This window comes from Bison bison, unplaced genomic scaffold (genome assembly GCF_000754665.1).
Source record: "Bison bison bison isolate TAMUID 2011002044 unplaced genomic scaffold, Bison_UMD1.0 scf7180017864484, whole genome shotgun sequence".
In the NCBI taxonomy this organism is placed as follows: Eukaryota; Metazoa; Chordata; class Mammalia; order Artiodactyla; family Bovidae; genus Bison; species Bison bison.
The window spans coordinates 6,748,079-6,758,664 of NW_011495044.1; the positions used below are offsets into that span (position 1 = coordinate 6,748,079).

The 10,586-nt window shown below is 48.7% G+C and overlaps 2 protein-coding genes across 2 annotated transcripts; one reads left to right on the top strand and one right to left on the bottom strand.

Annotated features, from left to right (window-relative positions):
• Positions 1-6: 6 nt before the first annotated feature.
• YRDC (yrdC N(6)-threonylcarbamoyltransferase domain containing) lies at positions 7-3,693 on the top strand. The gene is made up of 5 exons (XM_010862772.1): positions 7-193; positions 1,045-1,159; positions 1,271-1,390; positions 2,348-2,490; positions 2,821-3,693. Exons 2-5 carry the CDS (start codon positions 1,112-1,114, stop codon positions 2,888-2,890), a joined length of 381 nt encoding a protein of 126 aa, XP_010861074.1. The 5' UTR covers positions 7-193; positions 1,045-1,111; the 3' UTR covers positions 2,891-3,693.
• MANEAL (mannosidase, endo-alpha-like) lies at positions 3,680-9,875 on the bottom strand. The gene is made up of 2 exons (XM_010862771.1): positions 9,805-9,875; positions 3,680-6,023 (listed from the first exon to the last, which is right to left on the bottom strand). Exons 1-2 carry the CDS (start codon positions 9,873-9,875, stop codon positions 5,387-5,389), a joined length of 708 nt encoding a protein of 235 aa, XP_010861073.1. The 3' UTR covers positions 3,680-5,386.
• Between the last annotated feature and the right edge of the window lie 711 nt (positions 9,876-10,586).

Sequence of the window (10,586 nt, forward strand, 5' to 3'; positions counted from 1 at the left end):
GGACCGAGGCGCTCCGGGCCGCCGTGGCCGAGCTGCGCGCAGGCGCCGTGGTGGCCGTCCCCACCGATACGCTGTACGGCCTGGCCTGCTCGGCGAGCTGCTCGGAAGCACTGGGCGCCGTGTACCGTGTCAAGGGCCGCAACGAGACCAAGCCGCTGGCCGTATGCCTGGGCCGCGTGGCCGACGTCTACAGGTGAGGCCGCCCCGACCCGGCCCCGCTGGGGGCGGCACCGCGGGAGGGGTTTCCGGTGACAGGCTTGGGAGACTGAGGCGCAGAGAGCGGGAGGGGCTTGTCCAGGCTCACCCAGGAATCCGGAACTGGAAATGTGTATGGAGCACTTAGCGCCTGCCAGGCCTTGAACGTGATCGAGGACTCGGCGCTGAAAGAGGCAGCTGCTGCTGCTGCTGCTGCTAAGTCGCTTCAGTCGTGTCCGACTCTGTGCGACCCCATAGACGGCAGCCCACCAGGCTCCCCCGTCCCTGGGATTCTCCAGGCAAGAACACTGGAGTGGGTTGCCATTTCCTTCTCCAATGCATGAAAGTGAAAAGTGAAAGTGAAGTCGCTCAGTCGTGTCCGACTCTTAGTGACCCCATGGACTGCAGCCTACCAGGTTCCTCCGTCCATGGGATTTTCCAGGCAAGAGTACTGGAGTGGGGTGCCATTGCCTTCTCCGGAAAGAGGCAGGCGGAGGCCCTATTGTCCTGGCGTTTTTTGTGATACTGGGGTGGGGGTACTCCTACGGCTTAAGAAAAAAGGGGGAGCACGGTAGCTTAAATTAACAGAGGGAGTACTTTGTAGAAAATAAAACTCGGAGCGCGGTAGCGGTGCAGCTGTTGTAGTCTCCCAGACTAGAGACCTGTGGGATCCAAGCCTGGGGTGCTCCTCTGGAGCCCTGCTTTCTGCTCAAGCTCTTGGGGGTGAAAGGGGAGACAGGCGGATCCCACTGTAGTTCCTCAGGTCACCTTTCCTAGATCTTCCTAGGTTCTGGAATAGGACCAGCAGTGCCTTTCATTTGGTTGGATTTGCGCCCCCTTGTTTCCCAGGTACTGCCACGTGAGAGTACCTGAGGGGCTCCTGAAGGACCTGTTGCCAGGACCAGTGACCCTGGTGATGGAACGCTCAGAGGAGCTCAACAAGGACCTGAATCCTTTCACTCCTGTGAGTCAGATTTTCTCTTGTGTCCTGCCATTGGCTTTCGCTAGGATCCATGCCAGGCCCATTCCCCACCCCTTCCAACCTTTTTATGACTCCTTTCTCCTTGCCTCATAGCTTGTAGGCATCCGGATTCCTGACCACGCCTTCATGCAGGACTTGGCCCAGATGTTTGGGGGGCCACTCGCTCTCACCAGTGCCAACCTCAGCTCCCAGTCCAGCTCTCTGAATGTTGAGGTGAGAGTAAACCCAGTCCTCCCTGCAGAAACATCAGCCAGGCCACAGTTTCCTCTGAACAGGGCATGGCGGGGCGGGGGGCGGATGATGATGGTTCACTGGAATTGCCTGGCAGGAAAGCCACCCTTTTGGGTTAATAGTAGGAAGTGTGCCCATTTGGCAGAGGTGGGAGAAATCCAGAATAACCTCAGAAAAGTTTTAAAGTTGGAGAATCAAGGGGGAGAATTGATTTTTTTTTCCAGTAGTGTCTTTTTAACAATAAGAGACATAATAAGTATGTTTTTTTCTCTCCCCCGCTCCCCGCCTCAGCAGAAGACTGAAAAGTTAAGTCACTTATCCCAGGGACTCCTTTTTCTGTTCTCTTAGCTCTGCTACAAGCTAGGCCATTTAACAATTCAGTCCACAGCTCTGAAGGGAAGCTCCTTTCCACAGCCCAGGGATTGAGTGCCAATGGCATGCACTTGCTGAGTCCACCTGTTTTCTCTTTGCTACCCTGATCCAGAGTTCTGCTGAGATTCAGGATTAGAGTGGTAGGGCTGGAGGGACCTTTAGTGACCATCCAGTCTAGCCCTTTTATAGCCCTGGATAAAATAACTTGCATACAGTCACAGAGTTTGGTGGAAAGTCAAGGGTAGAGCCTACAGCTTTGGATTCCCACTGAGGTCTTCAGTCATTTTACTCCTCCCTCCCAAACTGAAGCAGTGTGTGGAATTTCCTCTTGCCATAGCAAGATTGTCTTTAAGCTCTCAATAGGTGTTCCTTGGGGTGCTAACGTGGGGGAGCTCCAAACCTCATAGGATGTGGTATCCTGGGTACAAATGCGGTGTCTTTGTTACAGCTGACCCTGAGTTTCCTTCCCCTGCTTAGAGGAAGATGCCTGCTGCTTTAGAGCTGTGTGGCCTCTGCGTATATGCCTTGTGCGTGTGTGACATTGCAGATGCCTCTCCCTCTTCTCAGGAATTCCAGGACCTGTGGCCTCACTTGTCCTTGATCATTGATGGGGGACCAATTGGGGACGGCCAGAGCCCAGAGTGTCGACTAGGCTCAACTGTGGTTGACTTGTCTGTGCCTGGGAAGTTTGGCATCATTCGTCCTGGTTGGTGAGTCTCTTTTTTTTTTCCTGTGGCACAGGGGTAGGATTTGAGCGGGGGTTGTGAAATGCAATTTACAAAAGTGCCTTGACCAGGAGGGAAAAAAAAAGTTGCCCCTCCTATCTTGCCCTGAGTGGGATGGGAAGTTTGGAGAGCTGGTGGGTGGAGTGGAACTAAGTTTGCTAGTGTTTTCTGGCTTTTTCAGGATTCAAAGGGTCCATCACGGGTTTGATGAACAGAGCATATTACAAAGAGTTTAGAGGTCCCTGATGTCCAGACTCTGGTGGGCTCGGGGCTTTAAGAAGTCACACCCTAACTTGTCCTCCATTTCCTCCCCAGTGCCCTTGAAAGTACTTCAGCCATCCTCCGGGAGTATGGGCTGCTCCCCTCACATGGATCCTGCTGGTGACACTCTGGAGGAGGGAAGGCCCAAGGGCTGGTGCTGGACACTATGTGTCCGACTGCTGGTGGTTGGCAAGGCCTCATTTGCAGAGGCTGCTAGGGCTACAGTGTTAGTAGTCTGACCTTTTAAGGCAGAGTTTCTTTCTGAACTGTAGAGACCAGAACTCAGAAGCTGCTGGTTAAGCCTCACACCTGGTTTGGGAGTATCTATAATTTCCTATATTAGCTAAAAGGTGAATAGAAATTTTAAGTCCATTCCTAGTTTGGCCTGGTTCAGATAACAGGTTTCTTCTTCCTTTGATTTTTGAAAAATAACCAGTTTGCAATCTAATGAGAGCCTCTTCTCTGGGGGGTAGTGGCATTTAAGGTCCAAATCAGCTAGTGCATCAGTTGATGCTTCTTTAAGAGTCTCAGGAGACCAAAGGCACTTTGTGCTTCTGAAGCTGGAACCAGATTAGGATAAAACCTGTGGAGCCATAGGCCAAACACTGCTTCCTCTGGACCAGGGCTGGTTCTGTGCTGTAATTGCCTGGCAGAGTCATCATTTCGGTCTAATGATGGGAAGTAAGCTCGGTTGGGGAGGGGTGTCCAAATTATTAAAGAATGTTGGAAAATCTTTTTTTTAGCCACTTTTTCCTTATTTATTCATAATACAAATTGTGATTTATACCTGTAATACCTTTATTTAAATCCAGTGTCCACTCTGCAGCATTTATATATATAAAGTATTAAACATAATTATTGTTGGGCATTTGAACTTTGTTTTTTCGTTAATAGAAAAGAATGCTATTAAACATCTTTGTAAATGTTTTATTTTTCTTCTTTTGAATTATTTCCTTGGTGTAGGATTACTGGGTCCAAGTACATGGACATTTTTATGGCTCTTGATACAGGTTAGCCTTCAAAAGAACTCAATCAAGTTGCATTACCATCAGCAGTGTGTGAGAATTATTGCCCCTTCCCCCTGGTCTGACCGTAGTGTCTTTAAAAATGTGTATGTGTGAGATGAAGCCTCATTGTCACTCCCTTGTAAATTACTCCAGGTCACCATCCAGCCCTTTTCACTTGTCCCTGCCTGCCTTGGTTTCTTTCCCCAACTGAATCACAGCAAAGTGACCAAGCCTGCCCCACCCATTGGTGGGGTTTAGTACCTGTTACTAAACAGGTACTGGGGAGTCCTTGTGGTGACCAGTAGGGCCCACTTCCTCCCCTCCCCGCTCACATCCCAGTTCTCAGAATTAGGATTCAGTCTTAAGCCCATAAACTCAATACAGTGGTTTCGAATGTATGTTTTCAAGTAGATCTTAAGAATCTTGACAAGAGGGTGTCCCAGGGCCTGCTTTGAGGATCCCTGCAATTAGCATATTGGTTTGTAAATAAGCCTTGGTTTGCTAAATATTCCCTCTAAAAGTCTTGTTGAAACTACTAATTTCTTAAGCAAACTCGGCTTTTCCATTGTGTTAATGTGGTAGCCAGCCCATCCCACTTGGCAGTTCATCACAGAATCTGACTGAGGGGTCAGAGTTTGTTGACGTGAAGGAGCAAAAGGAAACCTGGCTGGAGAATAGGAACAACACGTCATATTTAATACAAATCACAGTAGCACTGAAAACGGCTCTAGTGAGTGGGCCTCATTCAATTCAGGCAGCTAATGGGGATGGGGAGTGTCCTAGTCCTCTCCTGGAGCTAAATAATCATCTAGGAAAGTGAAAGCTCTGGAGCACAGAGGTGTTTTCTTCGAGGAAAATGAAGTGAACTCCCAGCAGCGGGCAAAGCTGATAAAAGGAAAAACTCATAGCTGTGCTCAGGCACTAGCTACAAGGCCACACCAAAGAAGGAAAAAGGAAAGCTGGCTCCTGTACGTTTAGGAAGACAGGAACCATTCCTGGTCAGGTTTTCCCCCAGCACCTGGCACGTGGTAAGGTGCTCGCCGAGGGTGTGTTGAATAAATGTGCGAATGCTCAGGATTATATCCTGATAATCAGGTCTGGGAATCTACTGGGAAGAGCTTAAACTGAGAATGTTCCCTTTTATAAAGTCTTAGTATGGTTCTTAACTTGGGGAAGACAGCCGATGTGGGAGGGAGGGCCTGGGGAGGGACGACAGGCTGGCAGAAGAGCAGGTGCATGCTGGCCCAGAGCCCTGACACCCTTCTGTGAGCAGTGACTTGGTGACTCCACAACACCAACCAGCTGAGTTCCAAGCTAGAAGGAATTGTTTAAAGTGTTCTGACTGACGACGTGGAGCTGCCTGGGGCTAAGTGCAGTCCCCTGCCAGCCCCTGGGGTTCCCACTCTGGAACACCCCCTAGTTTTCCCGTCCCTGCAGGACACCCACCTGCCTGAGGAACTAGCTCTGTTCCCCATGGGCCCTGACTTGATGGGCCCAGAAGCACCTAGCTGCTGACTCGGGAGCAAGTGCCTATAACCTCAGCCGAGCCCCCTGTGGTGCCATCTTCCAGAGAGGCTGGGATTCAGCACCTCCCGCCCTGGCTCCGAGGCACCTCACATCAGCCACTGCTCCTTCTCTTTGATGAAGTGCTCCGCCCAGCGGCGCGTCAGCTCCAGGTACAGGCTGGGCTGATGAGGCAGGTAGTCCAAATACAGCCGAGTCGGCGTCTTCTTGGGAATGGCCTTCTCAATCTGGGTGCCCTCGTGCCACTCATTGAAAGAGGTGATAGAGACAATCTCAGGCCTCACAGTCAGGGCTGCCTGCAGGGCTGTCTCGTAGTACTTGCCATTGACCCTGTTCCGCGTATTGTGGTTGTTCCAAGGCCTGATGCTGGTGTCAATGTAGCCAGGCCCCACGCTGGGAATGAACATGAGGTTGTTGGCATCGCAAAAGTTCTTCACAGCTTTCCAGTTCTGATGGGAGGAGCCGAAGGAGAAACCGTTGGAGGCAAAGTAGGTGTACATGCCGTCAAACCCAGCAGCCAGGATGTCATGGGTGTGGCCCTCCTCCACCAGCAGTGCTATGAAGACCCCGTCATAGGGGGTGTTGCGGATTGAGTGGGGCCCGTTTGGTGTCAGGAGGTGGGCCCAGGCCTCAGGGGACGTCAGGTAGGAGTCGTAGATATAAAAGAGCGGGAGGCTCTTACCCATGCTGTTCTTGTAGCGGTAAAATGCACCATGGGAGCCATACCTGAGGAGCAGGAAGAAGAAAAGGCTGAGCCAGCAGCCTAAGAGGAAAGAAGCCCACACACCCGGAGGACTGGCCATGCATGAGACCTTTCCTGATCCCAAGCACAATTTTGGATCCAGCTGGACTCCACAGTTGGACTCATCATGCCTCTAAGCAAGAACCCAGTTCTCTCCCCCCAGCTTTGTCATTCCTCTATTGAAGCCTCACTTCCCTGTCCCAGGACTTCCCTGGTGGCTCAGACGGTAAAGAATCTGCCCGCAATGTGGGAAACCCAGGTTTGATCCCTGGGTTGGGAAGATCCCCTGGAGAAGGGAATGGCAACCCACTCCTGTATTCTTGCCTGGAGAATTCTGTGGACAGAGGAGCCTGGCGGGCTACAGTCCATGGGGGTTGCCAAGAGTCTGAGTGATTAACACAACAAATTACAACCACTTATCCCTGCTCCACCATCTTCCATCTGGACTATACTGACAGCCACCTAACTGGTCTCCAGGCTCCTACTTCCATCTCCCTATAATCCAGCCTCTTATTTATTCATTTTTTGGCTGTGCTTAATCCAGTATCTTTTTAAAGTGTGAATCAGATCTCACCGCTCCTTACCGAGACCAGCAAAGCCCCACCCACTTGATGTGCCCTGCCCACCTCCATTCCTGCTATGACCCCATCTACCTCTACATTCCAGTTATACTGGCTGCTGTCAAGAGTTGTCCCATCGGATGCCCTTTGCATCTGACAGCCCTCTTCATGGTGTTTTCTGTCTGTCCCAGATCTCTGCACAGCTGACTCCTCATTTAAGTGCTGGCTCACATGTCTTAGAGAAGCTCACTTGAACACTCATTCTAAAGCCATTTCTTGAGCACATTCTTAACACATTACTCTGCTTTATTCTGTTATTACTTTTTCACAGTATGGATCACTATTTGTTTTGTTGTCTATAACTACTGTCTGCTCCACTGTACCCCAAACACACACTAGGTTGTAAACTCTGCTAGCCCTACACATTTGCTAAACAACTGGGACTTAGGACAGTGCCTGGACACTGGAAGGGACTTGATAAATATTTTTTTAATGAATGAATGAATGATAGATGCAAGCCATTTACAAGCCACTTTTCACATATATTAGCTTATGTAACTCTCACAAAGGGCTTCCCTGGTGGCTCCATGGTAAAGAACTCGCCTGCCAATGCAAGAGATGCAGTTTCAATCCCTGGGTCAGGAAGATCCCCTGGAAAAGGAAATGGCAACCCTCCAATATTCCTGCCTGAAGAATCCCATGGACAGGAACCTGGCAGGCTGTGATCCATGGGGTTACAAAAGAGTCAGACATGACTTAGTGACTAAACAACTCTCACAAGGCTCAAAGGTTAAGAGGCTTGCTTCTGATCACAATATGGAGACCACAGAACCAGAATGCAATCCCAGCTTGCTGTCTCCAAGCCCAGTACTGTTTCACTCTTTTTAGATGCTGGGGACACAGGCATTCTGCCCTTTTGTCTCTTGACCTACACCTCCAAACCTATCCCTGCCCCCATTTTGATCCCCACCAAAATCCAAGCCTTGGAGCCTTACGTGTCAATAATGTACTTGATGTTGTCATGCAGAGTGATGTCATCTCGGCCCTTGTAGGGTTGGATGTGGAAGGCCACCTGCCACAGACACAAGGGACATTGGTCAGGTGAGCGTCTGTCCAGGGGCAAAACCTACAAAGCCTGTGCTCCAGCCATGGCCTGAGGAAGAGGCAGCGTTCAGGAGAGACCTGGCAGTGGTGGGCATAATGGAAATAAAAGCAATCACTGCCCTTCAGGCCCAAAAAAGAGAAGTGAGAAGTTTCTCCACCTCCCACAGCAGAGCCTTAGGAATCATTCCAATGGGCTATTGCAAGCTAATAGATTTCAACTTAATGTGCCAGCTCCCAGTGATCGGCACTAGCTGCCTGAAACTGCGGAAAGAAGTTTGATCTGGCTTGGTCTTGCAGTCTGAGGGTCTCTCAAGAGTCTTTTCCAACACCACAGTTTGAAAGCATCAATTCTTTGGCACTTAGCCCTCTTTATGGTCCCACACTCACATCTGTACATGACTATGGGAAAAATCATAGCTTTGACCATCCAGAACTTTGTCAGCAAAATAATGTCTCTGCTTTTTAATATTCTGTCTAGGTTTGTCATGGCTTTTCTTCCAAGGAGCGAGCATCTTTTAATTTCATGGCTGCAGTCACCATCTGCAGTGATTTTGGGGCCCTAGAAAATAAAATCCATCACTGTTTTCACTTTTTCCCCTTTTATTTGTCATAAAGTGATGGGATCAGATGCCATGATCTTAGTTTTTGGATGTTGAAGTTTAAGCCAGCTTTTCACTCTTCTCTTTCACTCTCATCAGAGGCTCTTTAGTTCCTCTTCACTTTCTACCATTAGAGTGATATCATCTGTATATACATCTGAGGTTGTTGATCTTTCTCCCGGCAAACTTGATTCCAGCTTGTGACTCACCCAGCCCAGCATTTCACATGATGCACTCTGCATGAAGTTAAATAAGCAGGGTGACAATATACAGCCTTGATGTACTCCTTTCCCAATTTTGAACCAGTCCATTGTTCCATGTATGCTTCTAACTGTTGCTTCTTGATCTGCATACAGGTTTCTCAAGGTGACAGGTAAGGTGGTCTGGTATTCCCATCTCTTTAAGAATTTTCCAGTTTGTTGTGATCCACACAGTCAAAGGCTTCCGCATAGTCAATGAAACAGAAGTAGATGTTTTTGTGGAATTCCCTTGCTTTCTCCATGATCCAATGAATGTTGGCAATTTGACCTCTGGTTCCTCTGCCTTTTCTAAATCCAGCTTGCACATCTGGAAGTTCTCGGTTCATGTACTGCTGAAGCCTAACTTGAAGTATTTTGAGAAGTACCTTGCTAGCATGTGCTGCTGCTGCTGCTAAGTCACTTCAGTTGTGAAATGAGCATAATTGTATGGTAGTTTGAACATTTTTTTGGTATTGCTCTTCTCTGGGATTGGAAAGAAAACTGACTTTTTCCAGTCTTGTGGCCACTGCTGAGTTTTCCAAATTTGCTGGCATTTTGAGTGCAGCACTTTGACACCATTGTCTTTTAGGATCTGAAATAGCTCAACTGGAATTCCATCACCTCCACTAGCTTTGTTCGTAGTAATGCTTCCTAAGGCCCACTTGACTTTACCCTCCAGGCTGTCTGGCTCTCTGTGAGTGACCACATCATGGTGAATATCTGAGTCATTAAGACTTTTTCATAGTTTTTCTGTGTATTCTTGCCACCTTTTTTTAATCTCCTCTACTTCTGTTAGGTCCTTACCATTTCTGTCCTTTATCATGCCCATCCTTGCATGAAATCTTCCCTTGATATCTCCAGTTTTCTTGAAGAGATCTCTAGTCTTTCCCATTCTATCATTTTCCTCTATTTCTTTGCATTGTTCATTTAAGAAGGCTTTCTTATCTCTTTTTGCTATTCTCTGGAACTCTGCATTCAATTGAGTATATCTTTCCCTTTCTCCCTTGCCTTTCTCTTCTCTTCCAAGTGATATTTATTTAGTCTCCCATTTATCCTCTATTTATTTTCCCCAAAGTATTTTTTCCAGAATTCAAAAAATAAAGAGTGACACAGGCAGTATTTATTAGATCCCTATCTCCCAGCATCACATTTACTATGTATATGTGTACCTGGACTAATGCCAAGAGGCGCCATCCCTGTGGTGGAGGAAGGGACATCTCCAGCATGGGCTAGAGAGCATTTGACCTCTTCCTGGAGACTCACCTGGATGTTGTACTGATGGGCGGTGTCCAGAATGGCAGGCACCAGGTCATCTGAAGGTTCCCCGTTATCATCAGCCATGCCAGGTGGGTACCAGGACAGGACAAGGACGCCTGAGACACAACACAGAGGATACTTCAGAGACACACAATGCCTCACAACAGAGATGTGCTCCCTCACAAACCATCTCCAACTGCCAAATGGTTTCTGAATGAAATCTTGATTGATGCTCCTGCCAGGTTCTTTTCTTGCAGATCAGAGCCCTGAGCCTGAGCCCTGGAGCTGTCCACGCCTGCGGTGCTGAAGCTCCATGGCTGCAGGAACCCTAATGTTCCAGGCCAGGAAGGAGCCTTAGAGCCCAGCCAGCCTCTGGCCTGCATTAGCAAGTAGTTAAACAAAGGGGAATGGGTGGACAATGCCTCATCCACCTGGAAGATAGGAATCCACAGCCCTATCTCTGGAGGAGAGGAGTATCTCTGAGGGAGAAGAGCCCTGAGTAGAGGTCATCTTACCCTTCTTGTGGAAATAACATTTGTCTCAACTGTCAATCTTCTGTCTGTCCTGAGGGACAGCCTCTGTGCTATTTGTGAAGACATCCCACCATTGTCTCTGGCATTCAGTTCCCCCTCTCCACACTCATTAACCGGTTCCAGAGAAATTGAAATGTACTGTAAAATCCAGCAGAATTCAGTGACAAAATCTGAAATGTCAGCTTCCCCACCCCAGCCTGCCTACAGATGGACTTCTATCCAAGCAGAGTATCTGATGAAAAAGCCCCCAGGCCC